The sequence below is a fragment of the Phocoena sinus genome, chromosome 13 (genome assembly GCF_008692025.1).
Source record: "Phocoena sinus isolate mPhoSin1 chromosome 13, mPhoSin1.pri, whole genome shotgun sequence".
Classification (NCBI taxonomy): Eukaryota; Metazoa; Chordata; class Mammalia; order Artiodactyla; family Phocoenidae; genus Phocoena; species Phocoena sinus.
Genome location: NC_045775.1, coordinates 29,706,991 through 29,730,509, shown reverse-complemented (window position 1 = coordinate 29,730,509; position 23,519 = coordinate 29,706,991). Strand labels below are relative to the sequence as shown.

Below are 23,519 nucleotides of genomic sequence, written 5' to 3'. Positions count from 1 at the left end.
ATAAAGTTCAAGAGCAAAGCTAAACCAAGCTATACTGATGGATGTCACAGTAGATTGTGATTATATCTAAGCAGCTAGGAAGTCTGCACGAAGCCATATATTTTTATCAAATTTAATATGGTTTATTCCTGACATTTTGTGGATTTTACCAGGAAGTGTCAAGTGTCAATTTGCTTGATTTTGCATCTCTAATATCAGAGATGTTAAAATGGGGTGGGAGAGTACACCTCAGAATCATTGAAATTGAGTTTTTGAAAACACTTTGTAAACCTTAAAATGTTTTATTTCTTTCACTTTGATTCTGCTAGTCAGCATTTGTTGAGTGTATTTTCTTAGCTATAATTCTATTTAGTTGTAATTAAATTTATGTAATTAAATGTATGGTGTTCTGCTTCATATATATTTAATGCTTTGTTCTTACCACAGTTGTGTAAGATAGAGGTAAGGTGGACATTGTCCCCATTGTACAGATAAAAAGGCAGAAACTCCGAGATACTTGTTCTTCCCATCTCATATGATCATGCTTAACTTTTCTAATTATAGGATATTTGCCAGTTCCAAAACGTCTTTATTTTCAGGAAGAGATGTGAAAAAAATATATTCTGTTGAAAAAAATCTGATCTGTCAGGTTTTCTCTTCTCAGTTATATTTTCTTTTTTTAATACTTGGCATAATTTCATGGGCTGTGAGTTTTATACAAAAATAAGTTACAAATGCTATATTAAGAGGATAAAAATATATTATCTAGCATTGTGAAGGAGTTATGTATTCTATATCACTTATTTATTATTTTATTTCCCCCCCATCATTTCTGGATGAGATTCTTTCTAAAATATATTACTTACTTCCTTGCTTAAAAAGCAGCATATGGAACATAATATTTTCTCAATGAGTCAGATTTATAGTAATAGTGATAATAGCTAACATTTATTGAGCAATTACCATGTGTCATCCACTGTTCTAAGTAAAATACTTATTTTAACTTATTTTATTTTCACTATATTCCTGTGAAGAATTACTATCCCCATTTCACATATGGGCAGACAAGGCACAGAGAGGTTAAGTAACTTGTCTAACTTGTCTAATCACACAGGAGTAAGTGCAGAGCCAAGATTCAAATCCAGTCTGGCACCTGAAGCCTGAGCTCTTAATTATTATGAAGTACTGCCTCTTATACTTTACTTCATGTATTAGAGTGTACTATATTGATTCTTTCACGAACTTGTGAGATTTTAAAAACTGCTATACCGAAAGGATCCATTTTGAAGTTCTTTTCAGATATTTATGTTTGCTTGATTTTGGTTTTTTATTTTACTATACACCCCCCCTTTGCTTTCAATTCTTACTCTGTGTTCTGCCCCCTAACTGTTCATTCACTACAGTTAATCTCTGTGCACTTAAAAAATTTCATTGACAGAATTTAGTACGACCATGTGTAAAATAAGATGTGCAAAAGATCTTTCTGGATTTTAATCTAAGTATGTTTTGTGATCTTTAGTGCCCAAGTCTTGGGGCAGTTATTTTATAGGCTACTAAAATATTCTTTATACATTTTATTGGTATTACTATTTATTGAAAAGGCCATTATTTGGCTATATCTTAAACAACTGAGGTGGTTAAATGAAGAGCCTCTTCACAAGTAAGGTGTTCATATATATTCATTAGGCAAGTGAGATTACAGCTTTTTTTAAGAAAAGTCTAAAACTGTTGTGGTTTACAGGTTCACTTATGTAGTTCCCATTTGTTACTTCGACGAGCAGCTGTGGCATGTCTCCGGCAGCTTGCACAAAGAGAAGCAGCTGAAGTATGCGAATATGCCATGAGCCTAGCAAAAAATGCAGGGGACAAAGAGAGCAGTGGTGCTAGTAAGTTATATTATTGGTCAATATTCTTTTTGTTTAAGTATTTTAACATTTCAAATGAGTATTACTTATTAAATAACATTTTTGCATTGAAATATGGTCAATTTTCTTATTATTTTAGGTAAAATAAAACTTATCACTTTTAAAATTCCCATGTAGTTTTCTTGGTAACTTTACATTTTTACCTTTTTTAAAATTTCATAGCTGAAAAAAATTTTTTGTAGCATTTAGTATCAGGACACTTCCACCATCCCTTGAGAATGTTTTAGCTGTATAAGGGATGACTAACTCTAAGGATATTGCCTTGTATCATTAGTAGGCTTCTGAAAAGAGAAATTATCTATTTTAGGGTTACCTGAAAGCTTCCAGTCTTTGACAGTAGTTAACCTTCTGTGATGTAACTTTTCCTTGAAGAAGGTAAGACCAAAGTAACCAGTAAAACTGTGAAGTGTCAGTAGATGTTTGGGTAACGAAAGGTGGATCTTCGCTTTCTTCAGTTCTTTTTGCTTTTGGGAGAGTTTTAAGTATAGCTTGAATTTGTAGCTGGTCTTCTGATTCTAGGGATAGGTGGTTTGGGAACTTTTTCAGAGCTTGGCAGAGATTTCCCCTATTGTGAGAGAAAAGTTTTACTCATAAGAGCTTCCTAATGCATAGAAGTTGCTTGAATACTAAGAAGCAACATACCAAAATAACTTCAGTTTTACCATAGTGTAATAAGAGCTCTATTAACAAGCATACTGTACTGTAGAATGTAAAAGAAGTTTATTATAAAAGTCTAACAGTAAACATCACTGCTTTTTGGAGAGAAAACATAGCACCAAAAGTAGTTACAGAATTCTCCTGAATACATGTAAAATTTCAAAACTTCTAGATGTCCATCACCATAATCAAAATTGAAAGAGACAAACTAAGAGAGGGAAAGATAGTTTCAAAATATGCTTATTGTATTAAATGTGTGCATTTATATTTTTAATATTTTTAAAGCTTTTACAAATTAGTGTGCCAGGGGGCCTAAGACCACCCCCCAGGTTTGATGATTTGCTAGGACTCAGCATATAGTCACGCTTATGGCTGTGATTTATTACAGCAAAAGGATACAAGGCAAAATCGGCAAAGGGAGAGGATAAATGGAGTGAAGTCTAGAGCAAACCAGGCACAAGCTTCCAAGAGTCCACTCCCCATGGAGTCACACAGCAAGTTGTGACAACACATGTGAAATGTTGTCTGCTAGCGAATCTTGCTAGACACTCAGTGCCCAAGATTTTTATTGGGGACTGGTCAAATAGGCATGGTATATACCTACCTGGCATATACCAAAAGTTCAGACTCTCAGAAGGAAAGCAGATGTTCAGCATAAACTATATTGTTGGTACAGATGATTTAGGCACAGTAAGCCACTTTTATCAGGAAATGATGGGAACCTTCCTGAAACCCAGTTCCCGTAATATCAGGCCTTAATAGGGTAGTCTCGGATCTGCTATGATAACTCTTTTATGCATCTGTAAAAATCATGAGAGCACACAAAAGAGGTGTTTTATCAAAGGAGAAATATCAACATATGAAATACCTTTAACCTCTAGTGATTGAATAGTTGCAAGTTAATACAATCATAAGATAGCATTTTTCTTCTATAAAACTGACCGATAATAAAATAATGATTTTAACCAGTATTGGGGGAGATATGAATAAAAGAGAAATTTCTTATACTGCTGATAGAAATGTAAAGTCATACAGCTTTTCTGGAGGATTTTTTTTGTCAGTATATCCTCAAAGTTTTCGAACTGTGCTTACCCTTTGACCTAGCAATTCCTTTTTTAGGAATTCATCCTCAGTGGTTAATCAGTTAATGTACTCCTAATTCAATGGTTTGCTATGTAGTCATGAAAATTCACGTCGTGGAAGTAAAATTCTTGATACGGGAAAATATTCACTGTATACTGCTAAGTGAAAAATAGGCCTCTGTGCCTAATCTGTCCGTAATGTTCCCTCCTTGGAACCTTCCCTTTCCTACTGTCTTTGAATTCCCCTCACTGTGGCTATTTTCTGCAAACCTCCCCTTATTCTGTCTTCGGAGTGACTCAATTTTAAAAAGCCACTTTTCAACCCTCATCCCTCTTTATCACTCTCTTCAAGGTTCAGAGGGCTTTGGACTTCGGGGAGCCTAATAGTATTCATTCTTAAAGGCTGCCAGTTGTTCTACTCCTACTGTTTATAAGAATAAAAAGAGTTTCAGATAAAGCAAGAAATTTAAGTACTATTTCATAACAACTTTTGATTGGGCAGGATTTTCCCAATTTTTTTTTTTTTTTTTTGAGATATGCGGGCCTCTCACTGCCGCGGCCTCTCCCGCTGCGGAGCACAGGCTCCGGACGCACAGGCTCAGCGGCCATGGCTCACGGGCCCAGCCGCTCTGCGGCACGCGGGATCCTCCCGGACCGGAGCACGAACCCGCATCCCCTGCATCAGCAGGCGGACCCCCAACCACTGCGCCACCAGGGAAGCCCCTTTCCCAATTTTTAAATAAACTTTTAGGATATAATCTATTCATAATTTGTGTTCTAGCTTTATAGATTTGTAAAATCTGAACTAGAAGACTAAATAAGTTTCAATTTGTTCACCCAACATATATAGCAATAATTTTTTCAGACTATTAAATCTATTTAAAAATGTCTCTTTCCCACACTTTTTGTTGTTAAAATCAAATATATATTTAATGAGCATTCCCTGGAGATTTGTTTAAAATACCACAGAATAAACAGTCTTAAAAGATCAGGGTTTTTACCTTTATTGTCAGATAAAATTCTAATTCTAAAGATAGGTAAATTGGAGACCATAGTTAAATTGTGTATATAGCTAGCTGGTTTTGTTGTTATTGTGAATTTACATGTAAATCATGTTCTTTAACATAATTGTTACCTGTAGTATACGATAAAATCCTATACAAGTTCATTTGTAAAAATTGTTTTTCAGATGTCAGTCCTTTTGCACCTGGAGTTAGTTCTCGAAGTGATGTCCATTGCCGGCACCAGGGTGTTAATATAACAGAAACTGGACTTGAGGGACTTCTTTTTGGAATGCTAGACCGGGAGACAGATAGAAAATTATGTTCTGATATTCATGATACTTTGGGACATATGCTGTCATCACTGGCTGTAGAAAAACTTTCCCATTGGCTAATGCTTTGTAAAGATGTCCTAGCAGCTTCTAGTGGTATGTATTTAATATATAAAATATATTCTTAAGATAATGAAAATTATTTAATTTTGATATGTATCTATAGATATATACCATGTATAGATATAGATGCATATATAGATATACACCATATATAGATATATTTAGATACATATATTACATTACAGATACATAGAGCTTACATTTTAAAATACTAATAATTTTTAATCTGTAAAATGTTGAAGATTAAATTATATTACAAACTAATGAACTTTGGTTATTTTTGACAAATGACTAAGTTCAAACTAATTTTCATATATAAAAATCCCAGGCTACTCTGTCATTTGACATAAGATGTAAAACTAGTGAAATATAAAAAATATTTTTATGTTATTCTTTCCCTGGTTTTTTAATTTCTATTTTTATTTATTTTTTAAATTAAATATAGTTATTTTAAGGAGAAACTTTATATGGCTATCATAAACAGAACAACCATCATAGCTTTCATAAAAGTAAAGCCATTGTGAGAGTACATACAATGAAGACAAAACAGTATTATTGAATTTCAAGTTGAAAACTGCTGGCTGCTATCTTTTTAAATTTTTTATTCATTGTAAATTTTTATATAATTTTTAAAGATTACTTTCCATTCACAGTTATTACAAAATTATTGGCTCTATTCCCCATGTTGTATAATACGTCCTTGAGTCTGTCTTACACCAAATAGTTTGTACCTCCCACTCCCCCTCCTTGGCTTTTTATTGATTGTTTAAAAGAAAAACCTTGCCAATTCTACTGTTTTCTACTGGTTTTAAATTAGATATCATCAAACAGTACTATTTCTAAAGCATCGTTTTTGCTGTATGTAAGGTTGTTATAATATGCTTTTATTTTTGTTACAGATATGAGTACTGCAACTCCCTTAAGTAGTGGAAAAGATGAAGAATTTGAAAAGAAAGATGAGATGGATGATGATACCATGTTTACCACACTAGGAGAAGAAGATAAATCAAAGCCCTTTGTGGCACCTCGCTGGGCCACTCGAGTATTTGCTGCTGATTGCCTGTGTCGAATCATCAATTTGTGTGAGAATGCAGACCAGGCTCACTTTGATCTTGCTATGGCACGTTCTGCTAAACTGCGAAACCCTACAAGTAAATTAAAAATCAGTACTTCTTTTCCCCAGAATATTTTTATAGGTTTGAAATATTTTACTGCTTTGTAACATGCTTTAGACTATGCCTTTCATTTATTGTACGTTTTCTTGCCTTTTACCTTTGTTTTCTGTCCTCTCTACATACTGTCCAACTTCTGATCCCTATTGGGAAGATAAGTTGAGGAAAGCAGTCCAAAGTTACATATCTGTCTATCTTAAGATATAGTTATCTTAATCATTTGCCCTAAGGATAATGATGGTCCTAAGCATAATGATGGCAGTAACTTACGTTTCCTTGGTACCTTATCCTACTTTTAGCAAAAGTTTAAGGTGAATAAATAAAGTGAGTTTGGCAATCCCCAGCCTTGGAGAATGTCAGAATTCATGAATGCCATGGCAGATTTCAAGCTCTCAGATTTCAGAACAGCTATTAGGTATTTTTGAAAAGGTGAAAACCGTTTATTACTGAAACCTTTTACTTTTTGATCATTTGTAAGCTTTTATACCGTATATCCCCTGGATCAGATATTATAGGGAATTTACAAAGAGATCATCAGGCCAGTATCTTCACTTACAAATGAAGAAATCCAGAGAAGCTGAGAGAGGTGGTAGAGTAACAGACTGTCTTATCTTATGCTTTGTTGTCTCTTCGTCATCGTGTCATTTTTTAAAATATCTGAAGACACATCGTATATGTTATCTGTATTGAAGTCTATATGTTAAAAATGCCTTTCAGTTTACTTTGTTGTGTATAAGAAGCAGTAAAACTCACAAATGGACTAAAAAACAGAAAGTAAAACAGTATTAAACTATGTGTAAAATTGGAATCTGAATATAGGGTACCAGCAAAGCACACTATGTTGTGAACAGGGTGTCTTTAATCATGTCATTATTCATCAGATATTTACCGAATCTTGTTCTTTACTTCCCATTGGGGATCCAAAGAAGAAAAAAACATAGTCCTTGCTCTTGAAGAATTTCTAGTCTAGAAGAAAAAGAGACAAAGTTATCACTCAAAAATAATCATATATCCCAATAGTGGAAGGAACATAAAAAACTTTGGGAACATAAAAAAACTGCTACTCATTTCCTGAAATGCCAGGGAAGACCTCACAGAAGGGATCATTTTGAAGCTGGGTTTTAGAGGCAGAGAGAGGGTTTTCCAGGTAGAAAAGGCTGGATGTATTAGTTTTCTATTGTTGCTATAATAAATGACTGCAAACTTAGTGGCTTAAAATAACAAAAGTTTATTAACTTATAGTTCTGTGGGCCAGAAGATCCCAGAATGCAATAAACCTCTATCAGTCCCCTAATTCTCTCCCCATTTTGGAGTTTCTGCCCAGTGCCCCTTTCTTCTCCCCCACGTTAGGAGTTCATCACCTTGGATTTGGGAAAAAGATAGAGGTCTTGATTTGAGAGAGGGTGTAGGTAGAGACTGTGTAGAGAAGATATAGCAGTTTCATTCTGGGGACAATTGCCTTGCTAGGACTGATCTAGGGCAGCCTTTACTCTAAGGCTAAAAGGAAAAAGGCTTCCCTTTTTTACATCTTGTCCTTATAAAAATCTTTTCCAGAGTACGGGTTGGTAAACTACAGCTTACAGTCCAAATCCAGCCTGCAGTCTGTTTTTATAAATAGTTTTATTGGAGCACAGTGTAACCATTTGTGTACATATGGTCTTTGTACATACTACAACAGCAGAGTTGAGTAGTTATGTTAGAAATTATATGGCCAGCAAAGCCAAAAATATTTACTATCTGTTTCTTTACAAAAAAATTTGCCAACCTCCGCTGACAAAAAATTACAAGCTCTTTTGGGGAAAATTATGACAATCAGTTATTTTGCTTCAGATGTCAGTTTACAATGTCGTCAGTGTTATTGTATAAAGGTTTACCAATATTCTTGAGAAATTATGATATGGAAACTTTCTTGAAAGTGTATCTTTGTTATTTTAAACATGGTGAAATATGTGGATCATAAATGCTTTTTTAAAGAAGTTTATTTCATTCCGTATTTTTATGTGATTACACTTAATTTTGGAAATGTTTCCCTTTTTGCCTTCTATTTTTATTTTTAGATGACCTCTTGGTACTTCATCTCTCTGACCTGATTCGCATGGCATTCATGGCTGCAACCGATCATAGTAACCAGCTGCGGATGGCTGGGCTCCAAGCACTTGAAGACATTATCAAGAAGTTTGCATCTGTGCCTGAGCCAGAATTTCCAGGTCATGTGATTCTGGAGCAGTATCAAGCCAATGTGAGATATTTTATTTGTTTCAAAATTAACACTGATCTTTTGAAAAGTGAAGATTAAAGAAGTGAAGATCCCCTGGAGAAATGTATTTGGACCTGTAACCTATTTATTCATGTAGAATGCATATCTTTACTCCCATTGCCTGTTACACAATTTGAATCAATTCACAGTTGAAGAAACAATTGTATAAAACTTGTCACTATTTTTAAGTCATGATGTAGTATTAGTGATAAAACTAGAATAGATGTTCCAGCCTGGCTTTCCAGTCTTATGTTTAGATATTTAGCCATGCCATTTAAAAGATAAAAGGAGCATTTAAAGAGTGTTGTGGATTTACTGCTGTTATTTTATATGCCAAGACTTGATAAGCATTTTTTAAAATAAAAAGCAGTTGCCTTGGGACTTCAGTGGTGGTCCAGTGGTAAAGAATCTGCCTTCCAATGCAGGGGATGCGGGTTCGATCCCTGGTTGGGGAACTAAGATCCCACATGCTGCAGGGCAAGCAAGCCTACACACCACAGCTACTGAGCTCATGGCCTCAAGTAGAGAGCCCATGTGCCGCAAGCTGTGAGCCCACGTGCTCTGGAGCCTGTGCACCACAGAGAAGCCTGCACGCCACAACGAAAGATCCCGCATGCCGCAACTAAGATCCCATGTGTCTCAACTAAGACCCAACACAGCTAAAAATTAATAAATAAATTTAAAAAAAAAGCAGCAGTTGCCTCTTGTATGCTGAAGGATAAATTAACTTTTAATAATAGTGAAAAATATTACTGAAAGAATTGTATACTTTCAAAAGATTTTTTTATTATATTCTAAACAGAGATATACTTGTTTCCCCTGAAATTTATGCCTATATTTATTTTCTTCAAAAGAGGCACAATAGATGTAATCCTAGTAATGGATTATGTGAAGGCGAAAAAAACTTATGTTAGTAAGAAAAGAACGAACTTTTTTTTTTCACTCTGATTGTACCAAAATCTTGGCTCTAGACACATCATACTTCATCTAAAATCTGTGTTCAAACATACACAAAATTAAAAAGTGTGGATAATGTATAGTCCATTTTTTTCCATCATAAGCATAGGTAAAGAAGTTATACTTTCTAGGCCAAATGGCTGTAGAAAACCTGTATATAATTATTTACTTCCAAATACCCAACCTATCAGAATGAAGGTCTTTTTAAAAAAATCTTTCTATTTAGAAATAATTTCAAACGTACAGAAATAATTGCAAGAATAGTACAAAAAAACCTGTCTTATACCCTTCATCCTTCATTCATATTTGCCAATTGAGAATTTTGCCTCATTTCCTTTAACATTGACTTTTTCTCTTTCTCTCTACACTCAACACATATACACACACACATTCCCTCACTCACTTTTTTTTCATAAACCGTTTTAAAGTAAATTATCTAAATCAGGTATCTTTACCTAGTGTAATGGAAGAAATCTCAAATTAGGAGTTGACTATATTTAATTCCTAATTCAGCTCCTACATATTAAATGTAATATATCTAAGAATCTGTGACTGATACTGGCTTATTAAAACTAAAGCTCTAAGCAGGCTGGACCTGGTTAGTACTTAGATAAAAAAAACTAAAGCTCATATTTCTTCATTTATTACTATGACAACAGTACATTAATATTTCTTGAGCAACCTTCTTTTAAAGCGTCTCTTTTTGAGGTGAAATGATTTTTAAGGTCTTTTAGTAACTATGTGAATTTTTAGTGCTACTCATTTAAAGAAATTGAGCCTTTAATCTCAGTTATATGAGATTCACCCATGAAGTAAATACTATTAGAAATATGTTCAGGAATATAGATAGAAAAAAAATAGCAGTTTTCTGTTATCTCTGGGAACATGTGGCTTTGTCAGAAAATCCTATTTACTATTAAAAATAAATGAAAAAGAAATAAGATTAATTGTCTGTTTGGTATAGGATCGTACAGATTGGATAATGATAATCTCCTGGAAAGCAAAAGAAGACTGGTATAATTGAGTTTATTGTCACCAAAAAGAGAGAGAAAAAGGAAAGGAACAAAGATGTGTTTTGTGTTTTCATCTCCAAAGACACAAAAGGTTTACTACTTATCTTTAAAAATAAAATGCTTGTATTCATTTTTCTAGGTGGGAGCTGCTCTAAGACCAGCCTTTTCACAAGATACTCCATCAGACATAATAGCAAAAGCTTGCCAGGTAAGAAGAAAAATAGAATTTTCAATAGTTATCTTCTATAAATTTATAGATATCTTAGAATTTCACTTCCAAGAAAGAAAATCAAATAGTATTTATTTATTTTTTTTGCGGTACGCGGGCCTCTCACTGTTGTCGCCTCTCCCATTGTGGAGCACAGGCTCTGGACACGCAGGCTCAGCGGCCATGGCTACAGGCCCAGCCGCCCCGCGGCATGTGGGATCTTCCCGGACCGGGGCACGAACCCGTGTTCCCTGCATCGGCAGGCGGACTCTCAACCACTGCACCACCAGGGAAGCCCCAAATAGTATTTATTTTTATCTCAGAAATACAACAGTGACAGTTTCCTTTTTTATTCTGTGTGAAATGATGAAGTACTAACTATTAATCACATTTTTTTTTTGCTGTAACTGAGGGCATGACTTTGGAATGCATAGCTCTTACATTGTCCAGTAGTCAGTGGAGATGTAAAGTCATAAGAGGGACTAGAATAAAAGTAAAATCTCAAAATCTACAATCATTGAAGAATATATAGTAATAATAAATAGGTAATAAAAGGGTTTTTGACCACAGGTTGTGAAAATTCTACAAGTTTCTGTGTATTAAATTATCCTAAAGACAATTTCACAATATGGAAGTTTTATTGCAAAATTGATTCCAGGGGATTATTCTCATATTATTTTTTCTGAAGAGAGTTATAGAAGCACCTATGTTCCTACACCTTTAATAAGTTCATCTTTTTCATGCTCCGTCCTGAAAAAGGATTTGTGCATTAAGCTCTAATCTTTCAAAAAAATCCAATTCCTTGTCTGCTAACCTAAGGATAGAAGAGAAGCAACTCCATCCTTCTCAGTTTTCCGGAGTACAGGGCTGTAGTCCATCTTTATTGCTTAGAATTCAGTCAAGCTACATGTGTCCCCTATGCAGAGAATGTTCTGCTGTTTGCAATGATAGGTTTTAAATTCTGACTTTGATTACTCTGTGGCTCAATGAGTTGCCTCCTCCTTCTGTTAGAATTTATTTTTCTGAAGCCTACTATCTTAATGGTGGCCTTCAGAGAAATGAACTCCTTCCACCAACAGCAGGCCAGAGAGAGAAGAGGAAGCCTTGTTTAAGACAGAAGTCTGTGGATCATGGTACAAACCTTGGAGTTAGAGTAGGTTAAGTCATTTAGATTGGGATACTGGCACACAAACATCAGAAATCACAGTCATGTATAATTAAATGTATTATGGTAGTGTTTCAGATCATAATATTTAAACAGACAAAACATCCTATAAAGCTCCTGATCATCAGAAAGGCAAAAGCTATTAGAATTTCATCTTGTGAATGAGTAGTATGAAAATTTCCTATTACTGAATTTGCCTTAAACTTCTTATTTCTTGGACTTCCCTGACAGTCCAGTGGTTAAGACTTTGCCTTCCAATGCAGTGCAGGTTCAATCCCTGGTCAGGAAGCTAAGATCCCACATGCCTTGCAGCCAAAAAGCCAAAACATAAAACAGAAGCAATATTGTAACAAATTCAATAAAGACTTTAAAAATGTTCCACATCAAAAAAATCTTAAGAAAAAAAAACACTTCTTATTTCTTATGTGACCCTACTTGCTTTCTGAAGTTTCTTCTTTTCTAGTGGTAGGCTTAAATTTTTGACCTCCTGTCCTTCTGTTTCTGGGAGGAAACCTGGTTTTGAAATAGCTGGAGCATTGGGTTGCAAGTTTCTTTCTTTAAGGTTACCGAAGGAGTTGGCTTCGGGCAGATCTTGAAACATGGCATCCCAGATTGTTTACTAGAGTAAACATCATGTTGAACCTGAAAATCAAGTAATTCTTAGATATTATAGGAAAACCCTCAAATGTTTTCAATTGAGGACAGTTGGGGACAGTAATCAGTAGGTTAATAAATCATTTAAAGCAGCATTGGAATCATAAACATAATACATACTTTAGATATTTTATTTCAGTCTAAAATTTGTAAGTGTACATTCATTCACCACTCTTTTGATATAAGACCAGAGTCTCTAAGTATGATTTTGCTGATTCAGTTTTGCTTTGTCTTTCTTCATAAACCAAACCTATAATGTAGTATCTGCAGTTTCTGGTTTCATGTTCTTTAAAGTGGAGAAGGTACTTAGGTTTTTGCAAAGCAAACTTAGCACCAAATTCTCGATTTTGACAGTTTCCCCCAACTTTCAGTTATATTTCTACCGAAATTCACAGAAATATTATCACATATCCCCAAAATGTTATTTTCCTTAAGAATACCAACTCTTTCTTTTCACACTCATATTTAATCTCTTTTCACTTTAAATTTCATTATATTTTCAGCACCGTTGTGGCTGGTATTTTTTTTGCCATCAGTATTGGTAACAAACAGTTTTTAAATGTCCTTATTGAATTTTATTTAATTTAGTTTTGAATTCTTTGAGAATAAGATTATTATAAGAGAATGAAGTAGTTTACATATATATTTGTTCTCAACTTTTTTTTTTGTTCTCAACTTTTTAAACGTTTCAAATATAGGAACACAATCCATTAACCATGATTCAGTATCCAAATGCTCTGAAAACCAAAAGATTTTTCATAATTTATTTGATAACAAAGCCTGAACTGACTATACTCACCTGGCCCTGACATGAAGCTGAGTGAGACGATAGTAATGATTGATTTCTTTTTTAAAAAAATAAAATTTATTTATTTATTTATGGCTGGGTTGGGCCTTTGTTACTGCGTGTGGGCTTTCTCTAGTTGCGGTGAGCAGGGGCTGCTCTTCGTTGCGGTGCATGGGCTTCTCATTGCGATGACTTCTGTTTGTTGCGGAGCACAGGCTCTAGGCACGCGGGCGTCAGTAGTTGTGGCACACAGGCTCAGTAGTTGTGACTCATGGGCTCTAGAGCACAGGCTCAGCAGTTGTGGCACACGGGCTTAGTTGCTTTGCGGCATGTGGGATCTTCCTGGACCAGGGCTCAAACCCTTGTCCCCTGCATTGGCAGGCAGATTCCTAACCACTGCACCACCAGGGAAGCCCAGCCCCTTCCATCTTGGCATTCTTCCTTTGGTTCCAGTATCACCACACTTGCCTGGTTGTCCTATTGCTTTTCTGGTGTTTTCAGTTTCTTATTCTACTTGTCCCTGAAGTATATTTTCCCTGTGTTCTGTCCTTAAGGCTTTTTTTTTTTAATACCTCAGTCCTTGAAGAAAGTTACCTAGGACCATCTGTTAAGTGATCATCTTTGTGTGGAGAATTCCTAGATCGACTTAGTTACCTCTGTCTTTGCTCCTGAAATCCAGACCCAGGTTTCCATCTGCCCACTGAATATCTTTCCACGTGTCTCTTGCTGGTACTTTGAACTCAGCATGTCACAAAGTTCACAGTCAAAATCATGTTCTCTTAACTTCTCATCTCCACCAAACTTCTCTTTGTTCTTATGTTATCTCTCAAACAGTGGTGTCACCTTCCTTACATTCATCCGGTTTAGAAACTTTGACAGTCAAAATTTGGTAGTCTTTGATTATCGCCTCATACTGTTTGCATGTCCCTGCCTTCACCCCCTAAAAATATGTAATTGGTTTCCAAATCCTGTGATTTCTACTTCCAAGTCTTTTTCAGATGCCTCTTTCTTTTCACTTGATTCTCAGTTTGATCCATATCGTCTCTGTTCCGTGGTATTATAATAGTCATGTGACTGAACACAGTACTCACTGTCTAAACACATGCCTTCCTATACTTAGTATTGGAGCAGTTTTCCTAAAGCACAATTCTAATAATATTCCCCTGCTCAGAAGCCTTAGAAACTCATGATTGCCTACAGAACAAGTCTGAATTCAGTTCATGTGGAATTTAAATTGTACTGTAATCTGATCCCAGTTAACTTTCCTAATCTTGTCTCTTCCTCCATGAAACTCCCCTGTATCTATACACATAAAACTTCCTGATATCTAAACATTCCCATTTCTCCTGCTAGAATTAATCTCTTCTTTCTCTCTTTTTTTTTTTTTTTTTTTTTTTTTTTTGCGGTACGCGGGCCTCTCACTGTTGTGGCCTCTCCCGTTGCAGAGCACAGGCTTCGGATGCACAGGCTCAGCAGCCATGGCTCACGGCCCAGCCGCTCCGCGGCATGTGGGATCCTCCCAGGCCGGGGCACGAACCCGTGTCCCCTGCATCGGCAGGCGGACTCTCAACCACTGCGCCACCAGGGAAGCCCCTTTCTCTCTTTTTAAGTGCAGTGTGACAGTCATAAAACATTCTCGTGAGTTCATTTAATCTGAGTTTACTTACTTGAGGACAGGGACTAGATTTTTTCCCTTTACTTTTTTTTTTTTTAACTCCTCTATAGCACTCAGAATAACCTTTTGCCTATAGTAAACAGAAATGTTGAATTGAAGAATTATTCATAACCAAACTGATTTGGGTGGAAATTCTTTTCTGTTAAAATTTTTGGGAAATTAGATAGTGGAAACATGTTAAGTATATATTGTTTTGTTTTCTACATAGGAGTACAATAAGTTTCATACTTGCTGTTGATTTTTTATTAAAAAAATAATATTAAAGCATAGCATTGAGGTTTTTTTGTTTTGTTCATTGGTTTTATTTGTGTTTCTTCCCCCTAGGAAACAATCATATTTACTCCATTCTTTTATATGTTTAATGTTAACTTTTTTTTTAATTAACTGACTTATTTTATTTTTTTGGCTGCATTGGGTCTTCGTTGCTGTGCACAGGCTTTCTCTGGTTGCGGCGAGTGGGGGCTACTCTTTGTTGTGCAGTGCGCGGGCCTCTCATTGCGGTGGCTTCTCTTTGTTGCGGACCACGGGCTCTAGGTGCATGGGCTTCAGTAGTTGTGGCACACGGGCTCAGTAATTGTAGCTCTCAGGCTCTAGAGCGCAGGGTCAGTAGTTGTGGTACATGGGCTTAGTTGCTCCGTGGCATGTGGGTTCTTCCCAGACCAGGGCTCGAACCCATGTCCCCTGAATTGGCAGGCTGATTCTTAACCACTGCGCCACCAGGGAAGTCCCTAATGTTAACTTTTTACTATAAAAATTAAAGTTTTTTTCCTTTGGATAGGTATGTAGTACATGGATTGGAAGTGGAGTTGTCAGTGATCTCAATGATCTCCGTCGAGTACACAATCTGCTTGTTTCTTCACTGGACAAAGTTCAGGCCGGAAAAGGATCTTCCAGCCAACTCTACCGCGAGAGTGCCACAACCATGGAAAAACTGGCTGTTCTCAAAGCATGGGCGGAGGTAACCATGACCTATTGTTTTTAACCATTTCTCCATCCATGAGAAAATGTTCCCCTACTCCTGTAGGTAAAAAAATTTTTGTTTGATTTTTGTTTAAAACTGACCTATGGTATAGAGTGCTTTTATAAAAATCTGCTGTTTGCTCTTTCTCACTGAAATGCATATGCATTTATGTCTCAAAAGAACTCTTATTGAACCTTTGAAAATTATATTTTTAATCAGTGTTTTAAAAACATCTGTGTTGAAGAAGGGCTCTTCTTACTTACTATGGAAAAACTAGGCTGGGAAAACCTACAAATATAAAAAAAAATAGAAAAAATTTATGCCAAGAATCTTATTTGATTAAATTTTAGGAGACATGCCACCACCCACTGATACTGAGGCTGTAGGGTTTTTTGGTTGTTGTTTGTATGTTTTGTTGTTTTATAGCTGTTTTTACCTCTTTTATTCCCATAGCCACTTTTTAAAAATAATGATACTATTTTAAATTCACTTTTCTAAATCTCATCTGCCAGTTGTTTTCAAATACTTATCTGTCTGCACTCAGGTACTTCAAGTAGCTCTTTATTCCTTCCTCTGCCAACCCAGTATCTCACTTACCTATTTCCATGGTATCAGTAGCCTGTGACCACCCAGCAGACAATTGCTGGCTCAAGGCATGCAACATCCAGATGATATCGTTTAGATAAAGGACCTCTGGGTTTTTGTGGATTATTTCTGTCACAGAAGGGGAAAAAAAAAGGAAAGTGTAGAGCAGTAAGATATTGTATAAATTAGTTTTTCTCTCTGATTTTTAGATCAAGTTGTTTTCATAGAGTATCCCTGAGTGTTCCTTTATTTTCACTCTGCTGCCATCTTTTGGCATAGAGAAGTAAAATAATATTTGCATTGATAAAATGTTTTTATTGATAAAATTTTTTTCAAATTAATGCAAATCCATAGTTTTAGGTGGAAAGTAGTGTTAGAAAGATACTATAATGTGATTGTTTTCTTACTTTGAAATTCACAGAAATTCTATGTTAATTTTCACATATCTAATTTTTAACTAAAACTTACTATTACTTTTCTTGTCTGTAGAAATTATATTCTAAATGATTGAATGATTTTTATTTTTAAAAAGATAGCTTCCAAAATTGTTCTTAATTCTCTAGCCCCGTTCATTAATTTCTCAAACATAGAGACAGGTATGTAGTTGGATGATCATAAGACCATTTGCCAGTTAGTTGGTTCTCTGCTGACTTGCATTAACGTGCTTGATTCACCTACTAAGAAGTCTGACATAGTTCAGTATAAAAAGCATTAAATGTTGAATCAGAGGCCCTAGAACAAGTTCTGTCTCTATAATTCACCATCTTTGTGACTTTGTTCAAGTGATTTGATCTCTCAGATACTCAGTTTTTTCATTATAACATGGAAATGCAGTAATGTCTTCTTCTAAGGTGAGGTATGTAAAAGGACCAGGCATTGTTATCTGGCACTGAATGGAAGATAAGTAATTGCTTTTAACAAATTAGATCAAAACCTCACATAACTAAATTATTAATGCACATTTTTTTGAGACGCTTTTCTTATTTGGGGGTAACTTGGTTCTATAATTAAATAATTTGCACTTCGAGCCTCAGCCTGTAATATTGTCTAGTGAATCTTTTCCTTGCTTAGCTTCCTTTCCTTCTTCCTTTTCCTCAAAGGCTCAATATATTCTAGATTTCTCTACTCAAGATCTATCTTTGCTTCTACTTTTTATTCAGAAAATTGAGGATGTTAGTTTTCCAGCTTCTCAGATTGTTACCTTCAAGTCTTTAGATGAATGTGAGTTGAAAACTCCTTTTACCCATGTGACCTTGGGTGAGTTATTTAACTGCTTCTCTAAACCTTGTTTCTCAGCCCTAAAGTGTGGATAATAATTATGCACATTTCACAGAATTACATTTTGAAGTAAATGAGGTAATAATAACTTTGTTCAATAACTACCTTATTTATGTGCACAGTGAATGTTACCTGTTGTTATTAATATAATAATTATTATTACTTTAAAGTTTTCCTCTAACCTAGGATTACTTTTTCTCATTCTCTTACCTCCCACTCTCTGATTCATTCAACGGTGTTACTAAACATCGGCTCTGTGCCAGGCTAGAAGTTGAGAATACAGTGGTGCACAAGCCAGATGTTCTACCTTTACTGAGAAAAACAAACTAGTGAACGAGTATATGCAACAAAAATAATGACTGTTATAGGAGAAGTCCGGACTGCGGTGAACACACAGCAGAGGCACCTAAAATAGTCTGAGGGCTCAGAGGAGGCTGCTTGGAGAAAGCGACACTTAAGCTGAGACCTGGAGGATGAGAGTAGATGTAGTAAGCATAATAAGTCTCTGGAGGGGACTGTTCCAAGCTAAGTGCTGTCAGTTACCCCCGCCTCTGTATCTCACTTACCCCCGCCTCTGTATCTCACTTACCCCCGCCTCTATCTCACTTACCTGCCTCTGTATCTCACTTACCCGCCTCTGTATCTCACTTACCCCGCCTCTGTATCTCACTTACCCCGCCTCTGTATCTCACTTACCCCCACCTCTGTATCTCAGTCACCCCCGCCTGTGTATCTCACTTACCCTGCCTCTGTATCTCACCCGCCTCTGTATCTCAGTTACCCCGCCTCTGTATCTCACTTACCCTGCCTCTGTATCTCACTTACACCGCCTCTGTATCTCACTTACCCCCCCGCCCCGCCTCTGTATCTCACTTACCCCGCCTCTGTATCTCACTTACCCCGCCTCTGTATCTCACTTACCCCGCCTCTGTATCTCACTTACCCTGCCTCTGTATCTCACTTACCCCGCCTCTGTATCTCACTTACCCGCCTCTGTATCTCACTTACCCGCCTCTGTATCTCACTTACCCCCATTTCTGTATCTCACTTACCCTGCCTCTGTATGTCACTTACCCGCCTCTGTATCTCACTTACCCCGCCTCTGTATCTCACTTACCCGCCTCTGTATCTCACTTACCCGCCTCTGTATCTCACTTACCCCGCCTCTGTATCTCACTTACCCGCCTCTGTATCTCACTTACCCGCCTCTGTATCTCACTTACCCCCATTTCTGTATCTCACTTACCCCGCCTCTGTATGTCACTTACCCGCCTCTGTATCTCACTTACCCCCATTTCTGTATCTCACCATCACCCTCTGCTTGCTCGTCCTCTTCTACTCACTCTCCTCTTCACACCTCTATTCATTGAACGAGTTTTAGTATCTTCACGTTCTCAGCTAGTCACCCACTTCTCAGTCCCCTGCAATCTGGGTTTACTCTCATCACTCCATTGAAATTATTTCACTAAAGTTACAAATAATATAATTCTCCAAATCACTGCACACTTTTCAATCTCTGTCTTACTTAGCCTCTCTATGGCATTTGATATTGTCTCCTCTGGAAACTTTGTTTTCCTTGACTTCGTGACACTACTCCCTTGGTTTTCTTCTTTTCTTTTATTGTTCATTCTCAGCATCGCTTGCTGGCTTCTCTTTGCCTGCCTGCTCTTTAAATATTGGCATTTTTCTTGTCCCTTTTCTCACTCTTCATACTCTGTGGGTAGTGTCATCTACACCCATACCCAGTAGCTTTTACTTGTATATGAAAGTTTCTAATTCTACTTTTCTAGACATACTTCTCTCCTACATTCCAGGCCCATATTTTTAGCTGTTTATTAGACATGTAGTACTGCAGTGTTTACTATTGAAAAACAATCCATGTATAAGTGGACCTGCACAGTTCAAACCCACGTTGGTTCAAGGGTCAACTGTATTATCAAAGCACTTTCTAAAATCGTACACATTAGTTGACCAATTTATCCTAAGGAATATCAAGGATATACACAAAGATTCTGCTATGAGGATGTTTGCTGCAATGTTGTTTATCATTCTAAAAAAATAAAAAAAGGCAATATATGAATAATTGTATTTCTTGATCCAAAGATGATGGTATTAAGTGAATAGAAAATTGAGTATAATATTATATACAAACATAGTTTTTAAAAGACTGGGTATGTATATACAACATGGCTAGAATATTAACAGTATTACATCTGAGTAGTAGGATTGTGTCTGGTTTTATTTTCTTCATTTTACTTATGCTTCTGATTCTTCTATATTTTGTGTGTAATATCTCATAAGAAAAATAAACCCAATTTTTTTAAAAAACGAGTCTAAAAAAAAAACGAGTCTAAAAAATATATTATCATATTGCAAGTAGCAATGTAAAATATAGAACCCTTTTAGAAAGCATTTGGCAGTATCTCTTCAGAGCCATGGAAGTATTTATAATCACTGATCCAGTAATTCCATTTCTCGAACTTTATCCTAGGGAAGAATATCCAAAATATGAAAAAGAGAGAAATTTACAAAAATGTTTAGTTGGAACCTTACTTACAATGTGGAGAACTGAACACCTTTGTCTTTGAAAACTATGTTTCATCTTTCTAAGATTCCCAAGGCTAAAAAGAATCAGAAAAAAATATAAAAGTTCAACTACAGGAAAATTGTTAGATGTATAATGTCTTCCATTGCAGCCATTAAGAATAACAGTTATGAAGACTAGTATTCATATGGAAACCCTTATGATATATGAATAGACAAAATTAAATACAAAATTCTCTGTACAACAAAATTATAACTTAGAAAGTTGGAATGTGAAAACCTGGAAATTAGAATTATGAGTAATTTTTAAAACTCATTTTTCAAACTATTTATGGTATAATTTTTTAAATTAAAATTTGAGGAAAAATACATACAACTGACCTTTTAATACTGCAGTGATTCCTTCGCTTCCCCATTACCAACAGTCTTCAGCTACTTCTGCCTTACAGTCTATGCTCAGTCTAATACCAAACACTTGCAGTTTCCTCAGCATGCCTTGCTAGTTTCTGTCTCTTGTGCTCTTGCTGTTTATATTCCCTCTGCCTGGAATTCACCCTTCCATCTTTGCCTGTGAACAGGTGAACTTTTGTCTTTGAATCCAGTCTCACCTTTTCATAGTCCATTAAGATTCTTCCATCCTTGGTGCTTCCTGTGATTCATTCATTAATTACTCAAACCACTGAGTGTTCATTAGGTGCCAGGCAGTGTACGTAGTCACTGCGTGTAGTGAGGTGGGCAGATAGGTCATTTAAAACAAATTTCCAAAAACATCCCTTTCTCTCAGCAATTTTCTCACTCTCCTTTCATCGTATCAGTCTGTGAGTCCATGGAAGGTGAAAACCATGTATTATTTGTCTTTGTTGCCTCAGGCCCTGGCGCAATAGCAAATGCAAGGCAAGAGTAAGTACCTGAGAAGGGTTTGATGAGCGAATGGCTGAGCATACTTACAGTGCTTATTGAGATCTTTTCTTAAAATCAGCATAATAATCTAGGGGAAGAAAGCGAGCTTAAAACCAGTGGAAAATATGAATGTAATACATTTATAACCTGATATTCAAGGTCCCTACTCCAAAAGTTAGGTGGTTTCTGCTTCTAAATTGTCAGGTGTTAAGTATGACTAACCAACTGTAACTAAGTGTTAATAGACCATCACAGCATTAAGGAATGCTTCTTCTCAGAAATGAAGATTCATTGTTTCCTGTAATCGTCTAATCTAGTCAATTACCATGCCATAACTGTCTGTTCATTGTAGGAATAGAGATAAGACCCTGCCATCAAGAAGCTGCAGTGTCCCTGTTCACATGCATAGACTTCCTCTTACAAACAATGAAGATGACACTGTGTAGGGGGAAATAGTTTTCTCAAGATTTTTATCTAGTGCAATTTTCTTTCTTAGTCTTGCTCCCCCCACCCTTTTTTTTAGCTTTATCATTGATGTGTAATTCAGCTACGTGCCAGTTGCCAAAGCCAAAATGTACGTACAAAAACAAAAGAAAACAAAAATAACTTCAGCAAAGAAGAATCTTTAAGATTATATTTTAGGAAGTTGTTATTGTACATCTTTTTGGTTTATAAAGTGGAAAGAAAAGATACAGATAATATATATGGCCAGTAAATTATATTATTCTTGGCTCAGCCATCTGTTGCAAGGACTAGATTGCTAAATATCACTTAAGGACTATATAAGAAGGGGTTTTGAAGGATATTTATGGAAATCCTTTCTGTGCCCTCCCCCCCTCAGCTTTTTTCTTTGACTGCTGTCTGATTGTGTCTAATAAATCTATGAAAGCAAACGTAACAAACAGGAAGTTATGACAAAAAGAAAAAAAAGAAAGAAAACCACATATAAAGGGGGGCTTTGTAAAGTAGAACAAGAGAAGCCAGAAAAAATTCAGAGAACCCTACTCAAGGAATATGCTGTGAGAGCAATAGTCAGAAGTCAGCTCTATTTAAAAAAATGAAAAAAAAAAAAAGAAAAGAAAAAGAAAAAAAAACAAACAAAATGATTTCCTCCAAAGCAGGTAGAATTATTCTTTTGAGGTTATCCAGAAATCCCGAAGTTGTATACTTTCTAGTATCTGTACTCACTTTCGATGATTCAGCTGTATAATAACAACTTAGAATATGTCATTTCTTAATATTATGCCTTGTTATTTTCTCCTCCTGAATATCTTACTAGGTATATGTGGTTGCTATGAATACTAAAAAAGAAGCAGAGTCGAAACCACAAAGAGCAATTAAAAATACTGATGATGATGATGATGAGTACAGTACCATAGATGAACTACCACCGGACAGTTTAATAACACTTGTGCAACCTGAACTGCCAACACTCAGTCGCCTGTGGTTGGCAGCATTAAAAGACTATGCGCTTTTAACTTTACCAGCTGAATTTGCTAGTCAGCTACCCCCAGATGGTAAGTACTGCACTTAGAGTTTTGCTTTTAATAGAGTTCAAAGTAGTAATTAAACAAAATGGAATTGGTGGAGACTAGCAACAATCGTAATAATAACATTTAAAATTTCTGTAGACTTAAAACTTGACATTCTCTCATTTAGAGCACGTTCTGCATACTGAATCTGTGAATTCATATATGGCATTAAACTTGTTAGCCCAAGTAAAAATGTTCTCACTGTTATAGTAATAACTGTACGAGTTAGGTTACTCTAAATAGCTGGGCATAACAAGTCATTATGCATAACCATGATGAAGTAGATTGCTGTGTTGGTCAGTTTGTGTATGCAGGGACAAATGTGTCAGTCATCAGTTTGATAGAGAAAGCAGGAGCGGGGGGAAGAATTTGCAGAAGAGTGAAAAAGAAAGAAGAGACAGAGTTCCCTGGCTATTGAGAGAAAGGGAAGGTGATGAGGGTTTTAAGAGTTGCTGGCAACAGTGAAGAGGAAGCCTGAGGAAGAGGACCACGGGTAGGGAAAGGTAGAGGGCATTCAGAGGCATCAGCATTTGCAGCGAAAAGGCTGGAAACCCTAACATCAGCGAGGAAGTGACAGGCACTCCAGGTCAGTAGCTGCAGGAAAGACGTTAGTTTTGATAACTCTCTACAAGAATCTCTTTGCCAAATTGCTCTTTTATATGTGCTATGATCTGAATATTTGTGTCACCTCAAAATTCTTATGTTGAAACCTAATCCCTATTGTGATGGAATTAGGAGGTGAGGGCCTTTGGGAGGTGCTTAAGTCATGAGGGTGGAGCCCCTAGAAGTGGA

General features: G+C 36.1%; 1 protein-coding gene across 4 annotated transcripts in view; it reads left to right on the top strand.

Moving 5' to 3' along the window:
• Positions 1-23,519, top strand: part of HEATR5B (HEAT repeat containing 5B) — an 88,782-nt gene that overhangs the window by 46,902 nt on the left and 18,361 nt on the right. For 3 of the 4 annotated variants that reach the window (XM_032653430.1, XM_032653433.1, XM_032653434.1), the window contains 7 exons: positions 1,721-1,865; positions 4,833-5,072; positions 5,939-6,190; positions 8,269-8,450; positions 10,578-10,646; positions 15,706-15,885; positions 22,475-22,712. In XM_032653430.1, coding sequence (XP_032509321.1) covers positions 1,721-1,865; positions 4,833-5,072; positions 5,939-6,190; positions 8,269-8,450; positions 10,578-10,646; positions 15,706-15,885; positions 22,475-22,712 — 1,306 coding nt within the window. The remainder of the gene's footprint in view (positions 1-1,720; positions 1,866-4,832; positions 5,073-5,938; positions 6,191-8,268; positions 8,451-10,577; positions 10,647-15,705; positions 15,886-22,474; positions 22,713-23,519) is intronic. The other variant, XM_032653431.1, reaches the window with a different exon arrangement.